General features: G+C 41.7%; 1 protein-coding gene across 1 annotated transcript in view; it reads left to right on the forward strand.

The window, feature by feature from the left end:
• The window catches only part of TPRG1 (tumor protein p63 regulated 1), a 356,970-nt gene that overhangs the window by 228,461 nt on the left and 109,816 nt on the right, over positions 1 to 18,693 (forward strand). Inside the window, exon 3 of the mRNA XM_059922075.1 lies at positions 12,775 to 13,004. Within this exon, the coding sequence (XP_059778058.1) occupies positions 12,775 to 13,004 (230 nt within the window). The remainder of the gene's footprint in view (positions 1 to 12,774; positions 13,005 to 18,693) is intronic.

Here is an 18,693-nt window from a genome sequence, read left to right on the forward strand (position 1 = left end):
GAGGCTGTGAAAGTTAAGGCAAGCTGACAGGTACTGTATGATAAGTTCTGTTATAATGATAAATACGGTCTACAAGGAGAAACAGTGGAGAGGCATGTAAGTCATGAGGTGAGATTGGCCAAGGAAGCCTATAGCGGCTTTCTAAGCTGAGACAAAAAAGGGAAATGGGAGTTAATCAGGTAAAGGAAATGAGCAGGAGATTGGTGAATTTATGAGTCTACAGGTAGAGTAGTACAGCTGAAGCATAGGATATAAGTGCGTGGTGGGGTGAGGAAGATGGGGGAAGAAGAGGGAGAAGAAAAGGCAAGGAAAAGACTTGGTGAGACATGAACCTCTACAGGTTAGTAGGAGTTCAGATCATGAAGGTCTTGCCTACCATGCTCAGGAGTCAGATTTTATTTAGAGGGCAGTGGGGATTCATTGAAGGGTAAGTGGCTAGTGACATGATACAGTTTGTATTTTAGGAAGATGAGTCTTCCCTCTGTGTGCTGCATACATTTGAGAGAGTAATATTAGACAGAAATCAGTTAGAAGACCTTTATGATGATCCTCAAGAGATGAACTAAGGCTGTGGCAAGGAGTGGAGCAAAGTAGAGAATTCAGTAGCTACTAAGGAATTAAAAACTGTAGGACTAAGCAGCTGATTGGTCACTACTGGGCAAGAAGAGGGAATCAGGCAGCTCTCTGGCCTGGGCAACTGTATAGCTGTGATCTCCTTCACTGAGCTTGGAACAAAAAGGGGGAGCATGTTTATGGGGGAGGTAAGAAGATGATAAGTTCATCTTTGGTCAGGAAGAATTACCTGTGGGCCAGCAAAGAGAACAGATCTAGTAGACAGTTGTGTAGATGGATTTGGGGCTTGGGAGAGAGATCTGACTGTAGATGTAGATATGGGAGTCATAGATCTACAAATTGTGTTTAAACAACGAGAACAAAGGAGATGGCTTAGTGAGAGCATCCAGAGTGATTTCTGGCAAACATCAGCATGAGAGGCATGGGGGTATAGTTTCCATGAAGGAAACTATAAGCCATGAGCAAGGAAGTAGGAAAAAAAAAAAAAAAACTGGGAATCTGCCATGCCAAGGAACAGAAGGAAACAAGAATTTCAAGAAACATGGGTCAGAAATCAACAGTGCAAAAGAGATCAAGGGAGATAAAGAGTGGAAAGTATTGGCTTAAGTCATGAGAGCTTTGTTGAGAATATTTCAAAGATATGCTAAAATCTGTGGATTAAGGGGTGGATGAGATAAAATGAGAGAGAGCAAGAATGGACCATGTTTTTGAGAAACCTGGTCATGAAAAACAAGAGGTCCATTCATCCTTCTTGGACTTTCTAAGGTCAAATGAAATAAATGTGCTCTTTTCCTCCTGGTAAGCTTTTAGGTATCCGAAGGGAGTGATCAGAGTCCTCCACATTTCCTCTCTTCTCAGCTCAGTTTCTCCAGTTCCCTCTGTTGTTCTTCCTGCGACGCAGTCAGTGGTCACTCACCATCCATGTGATAACTTCTTTAGAAAAGAGGAAGGTCATCTCACAGGCCGTGGGTCCAAATGACCAGTCTGGTAATGGAAAAAGAAGAGGGAGGATTTGAAGAGCATCTGTTGATAACAGGAAGTGTCTCTTCATTAATTCACTTAACAGTTTACCGTGTGTTGAATGTATACCAGGCACTCTGACAGAGGAAAGCGATGGTTTGTGTAGGTTTCAGAGCAGTGTCTTCAGGACAGGTCCTCAGAGCCTTCATGGCTTCATGGGGACAGGAGAGGGCTGACCTCAGGCTCCTGGAGAAAGGAGTCACCAAGCAAGTTACTCTTGCTTCACAGGCTAGCTAAGGCTTCCTAGGAACTGAAGGCAATGAAAACAGGAAAGAGGGCCCTGAAACCCTGGTACTTCCTCTAACTTGCTTTTTGACCTGAGGTAGTCACTTCCCTGATCTCATGGGAGCATCTGGTTTCTTATTTGTAAACTGAGGGTGTTGAATTAGATGTCAACTGTCTGGCAGTGATTCCATCATGTGAAACCAACTGAATATTCACTTTGAGAAAAATAATCCTGTCAGGGTGCCAGTAATGTGGTGTCTCTTGACCTTTGTGATGGGTCCATGCGTGTGTTTATTTTTATGATACTTCATTGATCTGCACACTTATGATTTTTGGAATGCATGTCCTACTTCAATAAAAATGTTTATAATGAAAACGTCATTAATATAATAAAGGTTGTAGTTTTTATTTGGGGGAGAAAAAGACTGTTGTCAGCATTTGGATGAATGTCTTTCCCTGAATTTCATGAAATCTGTACGTGAGAAGTCACAGTTGGCCTAGCAGGAAACCCAGGCTCTGGGGCTACTTCCTGAAACAGAGCTCCCAGACAGGAACACCTGGTTGAGGAATGTAGGCTAGTGCCCCTCTCCCTGGCACCAGGATTAATGCTGGGTAGGTAGCAATCCCTGGTAGCATAATCCACACACTTCCCTGGGACGTCCCAATAACTGGGAAAGAGGCTGACTCTAATTTCTAAGCATTGTCACCATCTAGTTTCTGAATCAGCAGATTCAAAATCAGGGATCTTATTACTCTAGAGAGAGAAAAAACGGAGCTGCTGCAAGCTGAATTGTTGGCCTTGGTTGATTCTTTTCATTTCTTTGCTCCTTTCTTTTTCACTTGTACAGGAAAAAAATATTTGAGTGCTTACAAGACCCCCCAAAGTACATTGTTGGGACCAATATCTTTAACCTGGTCAGTTCCTCGCATTCTTCTTTTTTCTTTCTTTGGAGCATGTAGGGAGGCTGTTGATTTAGCCTTAATTATTCTCTTCCTCAGGAGGAGAATGCCACCAATTTCCTGTCCCCTCTCTGTCCTAGGCCAGCTGCAAAGTAGATGCTTCTGCTACTGCCTGAGATAAGTCATTACCCTTGATGTCTGACTTATAGGTTGGATGCCTTCTACTTTTTCAGACACATCTCCCTGACTCACAAATCCTTGTACAGGTTTATATTAATAACTACCTCCAGAATTCATCTTGGTGGGGGAATTCCATTTATTCTGGGATGTTGAGGGGAGAACCTGAGAGATCAGGTTATGTGGATAAAATAGATAAGTGTTTCAAATAATGAAAACACACACAAAGCAGAAATTGTTATCCTGGACAGAGAAGAAATAAATGAATGGGGCAAATTTGGACCATACACAATGTGACTCACCTCTCCACAACTGCTCTAAATCTTTAAGGAAGTTGTTAATCTCATGAAGTTCTTGAAGCAAGTGGAATCTTACAGTGCTGAGCCCAGACACTGCATCTGGGTTGACTGTGGGGGACCTATACCAGCAGGGATGGAGGTGTGACAGCAGAGAGAAGGGAATACACAGGACGTGTGAGGAGGATTCCAGAGTTTCATCCTGTCAGAGAGCCAAAGTTTTAACCAACTGTTACCAGCTCTTCAAGGGGTAGGGGCTGGATGTGGGCAGCTGACATCTGAGTTACACGCACCATATTACCCACTGTCCTTTGAACACACCCTTCTCCTCACACCTCACACCTTTGCACCTTTGCCAGGAATGTCCTCACTCATCCTCTGACATGCAGTCGGCTCTGAGGCACCTTTCTCCACAGCTCTAACTTTCCACCCTCTCCAGCCTCTCTCTCCACTCACCCCTGTTACTCCCATCTTCTGTTTCCATTGTATTTGTGCACATTCTCATATTCCGGCTCTCTCATATCGGTCTGCAGTTATCCACTTATGTTTCCATCACCTCCACTAGACTATGAGCTTCTATAGATGAAAGACTGTGGCATGTGTTTCGATGTGTGTCTGAGTGTAAGTGTATGTGTACAGAGCTATTTCCATTCATGCCCCACAAAGGGCTTCATTACTCAGTGCACAAACATTTACTGAGTGCTCATGGATGACGCATGAGGTAAGGTGCAAACAACAACGGATCAGACATAAGACTTGCCCTCAGATCTCAGACCTAACAGAGAAACAAGCAAGGCATCCATTCATGCATTTGAGAACTTGTTCTAAGTGCCTGTTCTGGATCATCCCATGCCAAGTGCTGTCTCTAGAGATGAGGGTAGCACAGTCCCTGCTCCAGAGTTGCTCACAGCCCAGGAATAAAGCCAGGAGAGCAAAGTAAATGGTGACTACAGAATAGTGTGACAAACACTACAGGAGTCAGGAACTCCAGCGTCATTGTAACCTGGACTCGGTGAGTGGTGGAAATGTTCATGGAAACGGGCAAAGTTAATTTCAAGGGATCTGTAATCTCACCGAGTTCTCTAGCCAATATCCTTATCTTAATCAATTCTTTTCTGTATATTTTTGAGGAAACCCCTCTAAAAATTAATGTTTTGTGTGAGAAGCTCAGCAAACCTCTAAATTTTTCCCTTCTTATATGCAAGAATAGTTATTGAGGATCTAGCATGTCTCTGGCCATGGTGCTGGTGGGGTGTCCAATGTTCCACTGTGGGTGTCCCTAGCATCTCTGGTCGTTGGGGATATCCACTTGCATTAGAGGTAAGTCAGAGGCCAATAACCCCAGAATTTCCACAGTGGGTGCCTGAATTCACGACTGCCATCACAATCTTCCTCCTTTGACCTCACAGCATTTGCATCACAAGGAACTAACCTGCTCAGCTGGAGAGGGGATGGGGAAACCATATTGAATGGCCTCTGCAGGCTTAGATCTGGAATCTTCTGGGCACTGGAGAAAAATTAAATCTTGTGGAGTGACTGAGCTGGAAGGAATAATTTAGTCCAACAACTTCAGACTTCAATACATTTTCCCCCGCAAATGAAAGCTTCAGAGGAAGTCCAGAAACAGATAAGTGGATCTGTTTTGATTGAAATGGGTGAGTCATTTTCAGGAGTACACATTTGCCAACCATAAAGTCTGGGCCCTCGTTTTGTAGATGAAGAACTACTTTGCAAAAGGGAGGAAGCAATTGCCCAGGGTTACCCAGTGAGGGAGGGAGGGAGTGGGGACCCACACTTCTTTATCCCGGACCTGTATTCTCCCCTCATCCTCCCACCCCCGTCCACTGAGTGAAAGCTCAGGTAGCAGAACAGAGGACCCTGCCTGGCAGAGGAGAAGCTGGGAGGGAAGAGACCCTCCATAAATTCCACTTTCCCTCAGGACACAGAGCAGCCCTGCTGGCATGTTATCACTAAAGTACAAATGTGAAATTGTGAAGAATTGTTTGCCAATTTTCTTATCTCAACTGGCACAGAGTTTCGAGGTGTTAGAGTACTGTTGTGTATCCACTGCACATCACCCAGCTGTTCTCACAGAAAGACCCAGGAAAGGCTGCACACATAAATTCACATAAATTACCTTTACAAAATGTCAAAACTAAAAGCAGATTTTTATTTGGGGGCTGTGCCTCGAGAATGTTAACCCCTTCATGTGGGTAAAGGCGTCACCATCAGAAAAACACAGTTGACATCTTTGAATGCAACCCAAGCCACAGGAACTGAGGCTCACACTTCCTCCCCAGCCCAGCACTACCTCACCTGAAAGAGGGGAGTATTTCTTGGTAACAAATCACAGACTTTTCTAAGCTCCTGGTCGGCCCACAGATATTCCTCTGGATACTATATTTTTAATCCTATGGTGGCCGTAACTTCATTCTTTATTGCCTTTAACTTTTAAAAAATTAACTAAACTGAGAGTTCAGGGGATGCATGACCCATCCGGGCCTCAGTTTCCTCATTTACAAAATGTGGAGGTTAGAATAGATGGGTGCTTTCTAACGAGGCATTCTATCTTTCCAAGGATCCAGGGAGGTGGTAATGGGGAGACTCAAGTAGCTATTAATATTGCAAAAACTTTGTGGAAATCACAGATATCTGCATTCGAGTTGCAAGGGTTAAAAAATAAATCCCAGGAAGACTTAATGGAGCTCTTAGGAGACAGACGTGGAAAGTAAAGAAAGCAAGGTTGAGACTGGCCATGCAGGCTCTCCAGAGTGACAGAGAGAGCAGGGAGCCAGGAAGGACTTCTTAAAACTAGATGGACAAAGAGGAAAAATCGTGCTGTGGAAATGGAGAGTACATTGCTCTAAGAAGGGGTTCACCATGAAACAGCCCCGAGTTTTACCAGTATCTCTATGTAATGTCAGTCCTTCTTTCTTGATCAGAAATATGATGCTTTTTGTTATGTCCAAACTGTTCTATATTAAACCCTTGAGAGAGGGAAAAAAAATCCCCAGACTCCACCTTTCTTTGCCTCTGGCTGGGGTTGTGGCCACTCAAGCTGATTAGTGGAAGTTCTCAGGGTGGTTATTCATCTACTTCTCCAGGAAACACATATTCCTTGGACATTGACTATGCTGGATCTCCCTTTGATTTTAAGAAAGCAAAAATAGTTATCTCAAGATTGTACAGTTTGTCTACAAGGACAGAAATCTTTCAGTGCATAGGATAACAGAGTTTTCCAGGGTAAGTGTTACCGAACCACGTCCATATTGACAGAAGCACAGCAAGTCAAAATGCTGATGCGCCGAGGTTTGCAGCAAAGAGAAGGCTTATTCATAAGGCAGCCACGCCAGTCTCACATCTGCCTCCCTGAAGGCAAGGGGCTCTGAGTATTTATGCGATAAAGAACAAAGAAGCGGGGTGGTCTGAGGTGTGGAGAGCACGGGGAGTGTGGGGAAAAATGATTGGAAAAAGGTGCAGTAATTGACAGACATCCTGCTCAGATGTACTAGCCTACAGGTCTTTCATGTTCACAAATGGAGGCGCTTAGCATGATCTGAGAGTGGAGTCTTGGCTCTCTGGCATCAAAATGTCACCAAGCAGATGGACACTTACACATGCCCAGTTGGAGGGTCAGTGGTCCTCTCCAGTCCTAAATAACTCAGCTCGAACTAGCCACAACTGACTCCAAGTTCCTGGAAAACACCTCCGGCAAACATCTTCTTACTTAGGCTACATGCTGCTCAGAGGACATGCAAATCTTAAACAACCTTGATTAGTGAAGGCAGGGGAAATGGATTTGACTAATGATTACCCACGGTGTTATAAGGAGATTGGAAAGTGCTAGAATGTGGGGATGTTTCTAGCTCTGATGGTCTAGTATGGAGCCCCAGAATGGAATATTAAGCAAGGAATGTGAGTAGTAGGATACAGATTCAAGTCAGGTCCACATTATGACTTCTATGGGCCTAAACCTCTTTTGCCTTTGTGAATGTCTCTACCAAAATAATATCACTATTAAAATTTATGTTTCTATAACTGTACATAGTTCAGTTTCTTATTAATTAATTAATCTATTTTGGTTTTTAGGCAAAATGTAATAGATTTTGGGTGGCCTACAAATTTCATTTTTTCTCTGATATGAGAAAAAAATAAAAACATTTTTGTGACCATAAAATTTCATTTTTCTCTTCTGATTTTAAAATACATTAAAACATTTCCCGAGCCCCTAAAAGTTTTGTGGACCCAGACACTGTGCTTCCTGTGCCTAAGGATAAGTCAGCCTGATGCCAGGTGAAGGAGGAAACTTTACCTGCAGTGTTGGGTGGGGGAAAAGCTGGGGAGAACCCCTGCTTCACGGGAGCTGTATCTTCCATCCCAAAACAAAACAAGGCTGACAGACTGCAGACATTTGGCAAAAGTATCTTCAGTTTAACAATGTGTAAGCCTGATAACTGCTTGTCTGCTTTTCTTCTAAATACTACAACTTGAAGCAGTGAACTAGAGTCCCAGAGTCTGATTCTATGTTTTTTTGTTTGTTTGTTTTTAAATTTACTTATTTTTATTATTTATTTATTTTTGGTTGTGTTGGGTCTTCGTTTCTGTGCGAGGGCTTTCTCTAGTTGCGGCAAGCGGGGGCCGCTCTTCATCGCGGTGCGCAGGTCTCTCACTATCGTGACCTCTCTTGTTGCGGAGCACAAGCTCCAGACACGCAGGCTCAGTAGTTGTGGCTCACGGGCCCAGTTGCTCCGTGGCATGTGTGATCTTCCCAGGCCAGGGCTCGAACCCGTGTCCCCCGCATTAGCGGGCAGACTCTCAACCACTGCGCCACCAGGGAAGGCCCTGATTCTGTGTTTTGATTCTATTTAACTGTGTGACCCTGGACAAGTCTTTTACATCAATGTTCCAAAATTTGCAGAATGAAGGAGTTGGACTAGACAATAATTCTCTAGCTATCATTTATGCCCTGTATGCTTCTGAAATATTCTTAGAAAAAGTCCCAGAGAGATAGATGAAAGCAGGTACAAAGGGAGGCAGGTATACTTAGACGAGGATCCAGAAATAAGTTATTTACTGCAATACAATATTAAATTTAGCTCTGAATTTGCTGGAAGCTGAGAAATATAGAATTCTTATTATCTGACCAAAGAAAGGGTAGCACTTCTTTATGTATTTATTTGGCATTGTTGGAGGAGGTCATCCAAAGGACATGGTTGCTAGCTGACCAGCAAGTGGACTGAGCAATGGGCGGCTCCTCAGCCCCTGCCCTGTCCTTGCAATGTACGTGTACATTTCACCCACCATTCCCACCGCGGCAGCTCTTTTTGAGGACACAGCCTTGAGAGAGCAGTGTGGTATTGAGACCATCTGGACTGAATACATGACCGGACCCAGTTAAGGCCTCTCTATAAGCTTTTAAGATTCTGGTGGGCAGGTGTGGAGATCTACTCATCTTGAAGCCACCCAAGACAAGCCTGGTATGTAAGTTCCCTTGCTTATGAACCCTGCCACCTACTGATCTGGAGTGGTCTGCTGCCTTCTTCGGTCTCTTTTGGCCTTTCTGTACAGGGGTCAGTTTCAGATTTCACCCGGGAAGCTCCTGAGTTTGTGAACCAACACATTTATTCATATATTTTATTTTTTATTACTAAAGCAGAACTAACATGATATAAAGTTTAAAAAAAACCCAAATATTCATTTATGATCAATCTATCAATAAATCCAAGTATTTCCCTTCTAATCTTTACCAATGTAAAGATTATTCAGTCATCCCAGAGAAAAATCTCTGTTTTTTGCTTTTCTTGACCCAAGAAGATACATCCTTTACTCCAGCTGCTGCAACACATATTTTAAATGTCTGCTCAATATCAATTGGGTAGCTTAGCAATTCCTTGGCCATTGGGTGTTTAGCTGGTTCCCAGTTTTTCATTATTGCCTAGAATATGCAATTAGTGCAGTATTGTAGGCTTTTCTTTTTTTAGGATAACTTTCACTACATGAATTCCCTCAAATGAGAAAATGAGGTCAAAAAGTATGGACATAATTCTTTTCTAAGCCTTGACCCTTTGCTTCCTTTAGAAATTATACTGCCTTTACTTTCTTGAGCACCACATGCTAAGATAAATTTACCGGGCAATCTTAGGGAACGATGACCCTTTTCAAATCTAAATGGATCTAGATGGGTCTGCGGCAAGGCGTAATTTATCCAGGTACAAGCTTTTAGTATTTCAATGTATATAGTCTGGTTAAGCAGAGATAGGAGGATGTGTTTTATTGAATTGGGAATAAACATTGTCTGGGCAGGTGGCGCTGAGGACCGTTGGGGGCTGCTTCGACGCATGGCGCTCCTCTCATATCCGGGAGGTTGTTGAAGAAGTTATGTTCATTGTCCTTGCAAGGATGTCCCCATGACTGCAACAGAGCTGGAATCATTCTGCATTGAGGTAGCTGGGCTCAGTTTTTCTACTCTTCACGGCTGTCAGAATTTAACTGGAGCTGAGAGTTTCCTTCTTCCTGGACCTCAAAATCTCAGTCTCCAAGTGCTTCACTTCCCTTCTCCAAGTGTTTCCAGAGAAGACAGCCTGAGGGAGAGGAAGTGGTGCTAATTAAATCCTCCCTCTGTTTTCCAAGCACTGGAGTCTTTCACAGATGTCCGTTGTTAGGCTCCAGTTCATAGAATTCTGCAAATACAGAAGCAGGATTTCCTTCCCCAAAGGCACAAACCTTCCTTCACAGGTTACAGGGAACTCTAGAAACACACGTCCTTCCAACAGCCACTGTAATAGAGGCGACAGACCTACAAAAATAGAGCATGCAGTTGCCAGGGAGGTCGCAGTGCCTCAATGCTCTCTCTCTCACACACACACAGCAAATTTCTCCTGCTTTTCCATGCGTGCCCTTGTATTTCCCACAGGCTAATAACTTTAAAAAATTATCGGAAAACTCAGCGAAGCCCTTTCTGTTGTAAGACAGTGTGCATCATGGTGGGCTTGTTGGACTCAAATCGTGGTTGGGAGTCCTGAGTGGGAGGCTGTGTGCTGTCACTACTATCCAAGTGTACCCTGGGGCAGGGGGGGTCCCACCAACTCTGGGATCCCCAGAGAGATGGAGATGAAACCATCCTTCTAGGGTTGCTGGGAGAATCAGAGGAAATAACCTGTAATATGATCTACAGAGGGTTTTTCACTCGTGAGTCCCTCACCAGCTGTGTTTTCCCTCCACTGAAGCCCCTCGGGGTGACTGTGTATGTTTACATTTTCCTGAGACAACGCTGGTTTACTCCTATCATCCTGGCATGATTGTTAATAACATTTTTTCATGCTCAAAAGTGTCCAGGGTTAGGCAATAAATCATATGCTCATACTATTTTTATCTCTCTTGAATACTTGAATTATTCCGTTTCAATAATGTAAACTTGCCATGGGTAGGGGCCATTTCTCACTTTCTGGTGTTTCACAAGAACAAAGGAATGGAATTTGTCTGATTAAGAACGCTGAGGCAACCTTGACACTAAGATGGCATTTCCAGTCCCACTGTCATGCTGTGTGTGAGACCATCCTACCTTGTAGCATTGGTGGTGTGCGTGCTGTAGCCATAGTTATGTGGCCTCCGCTTGAGAATGGCCACTTGACTGAGGGCACTTTTTGCTAAGCTAGCATGTACCTTCTATTTTGTTTTGCTTTGTGTTACTTCTTTACATTTACAAAATATACATAAATCTGTTGTGTTTCTATTTATTTTAAGTCAGATATAATCATTGTAAGCATCCAGAGACTTATGAAAACAGAAAATAAAAATCACCTGTAACCCTATCACCCAGAGATAATCATTTTTTTTAATTGAGGTAGAGTTGGTGTACAATATTATATGTTTCAGGTGTACAACATAGTGATTCATAATTTTTAAAGATTATAATCCATTTATAGTTATTATAAAATATTGACCACATTCCCTGTGCTGAACAATATACCCTCATAACTTATTTATTTTATACATAGTAGCTGGTACCTCTTAATCCCCTACCCCTATCTTGCCCCTCCCTTTTTCCCTCTCCTCACTGGTAACCACTAGTTTGTCAGAGATAATCATTATTAATACTTTATTTTATTTCCTTTTAGATTGTTTCTAACCTCTGTCCTACCACACATGTATATACATATGCAAGTCCAGGTATTATTCCTTCCCTTCCTTCCCTCCCTCCCTTTCTCCCTTCCTTCCTTCCTTCTTTCTTTCTGAATTATTGTAACAAATTTGAATAACATTATTCATAATATTTTATAACATTTTTCCCATTAACAATTTTTTTTTGGATGTCATTCCATGGTAAAAATATATCCTCACATTTGTAATGACTACATTGTATTCATTGTGCAGTATAACATGTCTTATTTAGCCAATTCTTTGCTGATGGATACTTAGTTTCACTATATTTTTTAGTATTAGATGCAGTGTTGTGTGAGTGTGTAATGTTGCTATTATACACGATGTTTTGCTACTAGACATAAAATTATGTACTTTTGTACTATTAGACACAGTGCTGTAATGCACAACCTTCTATATTTATGTCTTTGCATTTGTCTAAATTATTTCCTTAGGATACATTTTTATTTATTTATTTATTATTAACATTTTTTACTGAAGTATAGTTGATGTACAATATTATATAAGTTACAGGTGTACAATGTAATGATTCACAATTTTTAAAGGTTATATTCCATTTACAGTTATAAATTATTGGCTATATTCCTCGTGTATCCTTGAAGATACATTTTTAGAATTGCCATCTTGCGGTTAAAAATATGCTCAGTTCTAAGTGCTTTCGTGCCCTATTACTACCCAAAAAGTACACAAGAAGGTGCGATATCATTGCTTTTAACTCTTAAATAAGCTTGCAGGCTAGTAGGTTTTCAAGCAAAAATGCTATGAAGACTTAAAGAGAAATTGTCTGATAATGATTTTTTTTTTTAGATTTATTTATTTTTGATTGATTGATTGATTGATTGCTATGTTGGGTCTTCGTTTCTGTGCTAGGGCTTTCTCTAGTTGCGGCAAGCGGGGGCCGCTCTTCATCGTGGTGCGTGGGTCTCTCACTATCGTGACCTCTCTTGTTGCGGAGCACAAGCTCCAGACGCGCAGGCTCAATAGTTGTGGCTCACGGGCCCAGTTGCTCCGCGGCATGTGGGATCTTCCCAGACGAGGGCACAAACCCGTGTCCCCCGCATTAGCAGGCAGACTCTCAACCACTGCGCCACCAGGGAAGCCCTGATAATGATTTCATACTGCTGTTCCCTTGTTCAGCTTCCTGTCCCTGGGAATAAAGATGGGGAAAATGGAAACACTTGCAGCTTCCTTTTCTCTGTCCAGAGGGTCTCTGCTTCTTTCCCCTGGTAAATGTCCACAGAGGATTGTAGAGTCTGTGTTATTGAACTGCATCCATCAGTGCCTCTGCTTAGTTAACGTGTGGTGGGTTTGTCAGTTTCAGGAGCATCATTTGCTCACCATACACTGTTTTGCCATAGCTAGGACACAGGCGACTTTTTTTTTTTTTTTTTTCTGAGAAGATTGTTTCTTCCTTTGTTTTAAGCTGAAGAAATGTCAACCATTGGGAGTTTTGAAGGATTCCAGCCTGTGTCTCTGAAGCAAGAGGGAGATGACCAAACCTCTGAGACTGATCAGCTGTCCACGGAGGAGGGTGGCCCAGGCACTGTCTCACGGCCAAGGCAGACTTCAAGGTCTCCAAGCGTGACTGAATCAGCACTCTACCCCAGTCCCTATCACCAGCCTTATATCTCACGGAAGTACTTCGTTACATGGGTAAAATAATAAAATCATGAATTTAAATACTACATAAGACTTCTCCTTAAAAATATCCTAATATCCTTCCATATACCGCGTTTTACCAACTGTTTTCATGTTCGTTATCTTGTGTAATAGTCACAATAGCTGTGAAGTAGTCATCCTTATCTCCATTTTATAGGTGAAGGATCTGAATTTCGGAGAAGTTAAGGGTCTATTTTTGACCACCAGATAGTATCAAGGAGAAGCAGGTCCTCCAGCCTCCATGGGTCTTTGGCTCCTCAGTCCTGTATTCATGCTAGACCTGACCTCAATAAATTAATGCTCTATGGATAGAGAACCAGACTGGCTAGAATATAAAGCTGGAAGCCCAGAGGGAGTATTTGTTGTAAGTCTGGAAAAGACATGGGTGATGGAGTGGAAAGGGTTGCTGAGCATGGGCTAAACCTCAAGGGTCTACATGGGCATGCTGGTATAACAATGCGGGGACAAACACTTTATTCCAAACCTGTAGCTGCAGTTGGAGCTGAGCTTCTTCCCTGTGCATCAAAGCAGTGAGCTTGTAGGCTACCATCAACTGGGGGCAACATTGTAGATTTTGAACTGTGGCAACAGAGAGATTCTTCAAGTGTACATGGAACATCTCTTTGTTGAAAAAAATTTTTTTTCACCTCAACTCCTAAATAAGTGGTGGCCAAGAGTTTGAGACTATTTATAATGCTTTAACTAACAAACCCTGATTTGTTAGCCTTTAAAATATATCTTTGGTTAAGATAAAGTTGTAGCTAAAGAGACTCAGTGTGTGTGTGTGTGTGTGTGTGTGTGTGTGTGTGTTTGAAGATATATACCTATATTACCTATATTCAGTGACTCTTAACCTATATTCAGTGACTCAAATGTGCAGAGTGCTTTGGCATGTTCTATACTAAGTGTGTGTTTGTGTGTTTTTGCATAGGTAAAGCAAATGGTTTATTTTCCAAAGTATGAGAACTTTATTGAATATGCAAAGTTAAGCTGTAAGATATAGCTGGGAAAGAAATCAAAGCATCCCTTAAAGTGTCCTTTTCTTTGATAGTGATGATGAGAGAAGAACAGGATTTGATGAGAGAAGAACAGTGATGAATGATATAGAATAAGGACTTTATCATTGGAAGCTGGTTCAATTAAGAGAGCTGCCTGAGAAGTCTATGCAAAGCTGTTGTCTTTGCATCTTATGATGGGTCTGAAGTTGCTATAGATCAACAAATTGGCTGTTGTGAAGTAGGAATAGGAAATAGGGAAAAACCTGAACCTGAATGGACAAACTGGAATTCCTTTTGACCGAGCGGCTCCCACCATGGAAAAATGGAACCTGTGTTTGTCTCCCACCAAGTTTGAACTTGAAGATGTGAGTCACTTTCAGGAGAAGCCAGTGCTCTTCTCCACCGAGCGAGCTGCACACTTACCCAGTTCAGGGAAGGAGGATCTGAGGGAGGAGGTCTGACTGTAACAAAAGGAGCTGTAGGTCCAGGGGCTTCCCCACCCCCTCCCATGCCATCAAGTAAACAGGAGGTTGGCAGCTGTGAACATGAGCTGCACTTGGGCCTGATTGTCCTGCCCTGATCTTCAATAAGGGATCATGACTGATGTTTCACTTCTGCCTTTCAAATCTGACACAAACGTCTCTTGTGGCCAGCACTAATTTAGAAGCAGACAGGAAAGGAAATTCTAGAAAATGTAGTTCTAGCTTAGCTAAATTGACACAGTCTAAAGCTACAACAGAGCTTTTGTTTGTTTATTTATGTATTTACATGATGCTTTTATTTGTGTGGCTCTACGTAGCTTATAAAATACAGTCCCCTGGAGAAACACTGTGAGGTAGGCAGGAAAGGGCTTATCACTCTTGTTTTAGTGGTAAACATATAGAAGTTTCAAAGGAGTGAAGTGACCTAAGTCACGCAATATTAGTGTAAGAGCTGTAGCTAGACTCTGTATCTTCTGTCTCTAAGTCCGGTGTTCTTTCTACCATAATGTACAATTGAACGTATGGCCCCCTAGTAAAGGTTTTCTGTGATTGACTACGATTCATGTGAAGAACATCGTCTCCAACAGGTGTATAGAAAATAACTTTTAAGTTCTCAAGAGCTTGGGAAAGGAAAACCTTCTTCTAATCTTATCAGTGAGTCTGAAGTAGACCTGAGGACTCTTTAGGAGGTATCTGTAAGGGCTACATTCCCAAGCAGTCAGCGTTAACTTTCCTTCAGACCAAGAGACAAAATATGAAGAGGTTTTTTTCTTTTTTAGCATGTGAGTATAATGAAAGTGCTTTAATGCATATGAGGATAATGAAAATACGATTGTTGGTTCGACTGAAACAATGATAAATATTATTTTGAATAAATAATGATCCAGTTTTACTACCGTGTAAACCACAAATCTGCTGATGTGGTGGTAGCTGAGGAAATGGGAGGAGACATATGTATGTATGTATGTATATGTGTGTGTGTATATATATATACATATATATAAATTTTCTCATCTTCAAAGTATGGATAAAATACCAGTTTTTTTTTTTTGAATCTATTATTTATTTTTGCTGTGTTGGGTCTTCGTTTCTGTGCGAGGGCTTTCTCTAGTTGTGGCAAGCGGGGGCCACTCTTCATTGTGGTAAGCGGGGGCCACTCTTCATTGCGGTGCGGGGGCCTCTCACTATCGCAGCCTTTCTTGTTGTGGAGCACAGGCTCCAGACGCGCAGGCTCAGTAATTGTGGCTCACGGGCCCAGTTGCTCCGCGGCATGTGGGATCTTCCCAGACCAGGGCTCGAACCCATGTCCCCTGCATTGGCAGGCAGATTCTCAACCACTGCGCCACCAGGGAAGCCGAAAATATCAGTTTTATATGAGAGTTTAAATAAGCTAATTTTTAAAGAGTTCTTAGTACAGTGTAATACGCATCTATTAACATTTCATAAACAACATCTCTTGCTATTTTAAATGTTTTCTTTCTCTTTTTTGCTGACTTGGCGTTCACATTTCTGTTATTGGTAATAAGGAATGATATTAAGATGCCCATGACCTCACCATGACCCCTAAGGTGAGACATAAATGTAGACGTATAGGATCTGTAGCAGGAAAGAGGTTCAAATGAAGGAAGCTAACTGATTTTCTCAAGGGATATTTAAATCAGACCAGGGCTCTGAATGACTCAGATCTATGAAACATACATCATAATGTTTTGCTTCTTAGAGCTGAAATGAGATCTAAGGATGATCTGGTCCAGGGCTTCTCAGTACTTATCATGCAAATGGATCACCTGGAGAGCTTGTTAAAATACTGGTCTGATTCAGTGGGTCTGGGATGAGGCCTTAGATTCTGCGTTTATATAAACTCTCTGGCAATTGCTCATGCTTTCTGTCCACAGACCACACTTTGAACACCAAGTTGCTAGTCAATTCTCTCATTTTTAGAGGCAACTGAAGTCCAGAGAGGGGCAGTGGCTCACCCAAGGTCCTAACAGTTAGTGAGCACTGACTTGCCCAAGAGGTTAGTAAGTAGCAAAGCTAAGGTTAGAACAAATGTTCCCCAATTCCCATTCATAGTTCTGTGATCCCACGCAGTGATTTAAAATAAATCAGTTTATTACAGTGTAAGAATTTTAAGGATATATCTTGCAAATTCAGAAAAGCAGTAAGTGACTGAGTGGAGAAATTCCTTGGCCATGCATTTTATTTTATTACAGTGTTTTAAAATAATTTCACAGGAGGTGGTTTATTGAAAAAAATTGGAAAATGTGGACAAGCAAGATAAAAGTCACCATAATTCCATAGTTCAAAGTTAACCAAAATATATGAATGTGCTTTTATACATTTTGGTGAATAGCCTTACTTTTTTCTTACATGTACATTTTATTGTGCAAAAAAATAGAATTACACGCCAAATATTTATTATGTCAATAACTGTAGTTTCATAACATCATTTTTAACACTATAATATCCCGCTATGGAGATGTAGTACAATTTATTTAAGTTTTGCTGGATATTTAAGTTGTTTCTTGTTCATATCTGGAAAGGAAAGTTATTCCTTGGCTTGCTGAGGCAGGATGGCACTCAGTTACTCAGCTGCCAGGAGTGGACACCCAATGCTATAATAATAAGGAGGATCAGTATATGAGTTTCAAGCTGGATATGCAAAGATGTGACTGATATGAAAGTATAGATCAATTTAGGACAAACAAGGCATTTTAAGCATCATAATATTGTGCATTAGATCACGTCTCTGAATACCTGGTCATAAAACAAGCCAATCTGGTCCCTTAAACCTCTTATGTTCTTTTATGGGTCACTCTGGGTTGTTGCTTTCTTCCCTCAGGCTTCCAGCCAATTATTTATTTACTGCAAATTTGCCCTTCTGATACAGCTTAGCAACATTCTTTCTCAGAGCCAGGAGGGGCCTCAGATAATATCCAACCCCACCCCTGAGACACACAAAGAAGATGTGATTTGTCCAAAGGCAACCAGCAACTTAGGGGTCATAGCAGGCCAGGAACCCAAGACTTCTGGAACTTTCTACCACCCATCCACTGCCTCTGGCCTTGGGCAATGAATGAGGAGTCACAGTAATGAAGGTCTGAACCACTTGCTATCAGTCTGCTTGGATAACCTTTTCCTTGTATTTTTGTTCATCTGCTATTATTGCTTAGACATATCTAAAAATGGCCTACTGTCTTCTCTCAACAAAAGTACCCCTCAAGGCTGATAACTTGAGGTATATTATGATAATCACTTTAGTTGTGGAGAGTGATATTCAAAAGCAACTTCTTATGAAAGGAACAATACTTGATCCGCATGGGGAAAGATATATTTAAACTCCCTGTAGGATTCTATATTTGCAGATACCTTATCAGGAAGTTGAAAGCGATTAGAGATGGGGAATTATCTCTAAATTTATACTTGAGAATGTAAATTACATACAAACTAATGGGACTAAAACTCTTTGATCTTTTAATATTTAATTAATGGTTCCCCATGGCCTTTTTATAGCCTGTGTTCTATTGTGAGCAACAAGATTTTAATAAGCACGTTTGGGACTTCCCATTGTGTGGCAAGATGCTGTTACCTTCATGACACTAATTTGACTTTCATACTCTCTCCTTTTCCCTCTTCTCTTACTACACACTTCCCCATGTCTTGCTCTTGTACTGGGAACAACTAAATATATTGTATTGTTGTACTGTAATTGTCTGTGTGAGCTTCTTCGTGATTTAGAAATTATATATCTCACTGGGCAAAATGTTTCTTGACTCCCCTCCTTACACTGAAATCCTTTGAAGATGGTAGTAAAGTTGGTGTTTCTATCTGAGGGCAGACACTTAACAATCATGAAATAAGAAGCATTTCCTTCATTTTCAGGGAGAGATAAATTTGCCTGGGCTTTACAAATCACATCCAATTCACAGCTGGTTTTCTTACCTTATGAATATACCACAAAGCAAACTCTTTCTTGGTATGACGACACCCTCAAGGGAGAGCTGATTGTGTCTAAGTCCCTAGGAGCATTCCTTTCTATCTTGTCCCCTCCTCTCACTGTCTAGCTAAGGGGTCCAGTACGTGGGAAAATATTAGCAGCAGACATGAATATTGTTTGCGTGACTACTGGCCCTGGGCTATTCTAGCTCAAGGAAACACAAGGAGACAAATACATATGTCTTTGAACTTTCCTCAGTACGTTTG

Source organism: Balaenoptera ricei, chromosome 4 (genome assembly GCF_028023285.1).
Source record: "Balaenoptera ricei isolate mBalRic1 chromosome 4, mBalRic1.hap2, whole genome shotgun sequence".
Taxonomy (NCBI): Eukaryota; Metazoa; Chordata; class Mammalia; order Artiodactyla; family Balaenopteridae; genus Balaenoptera; species Balaenoptera ricei.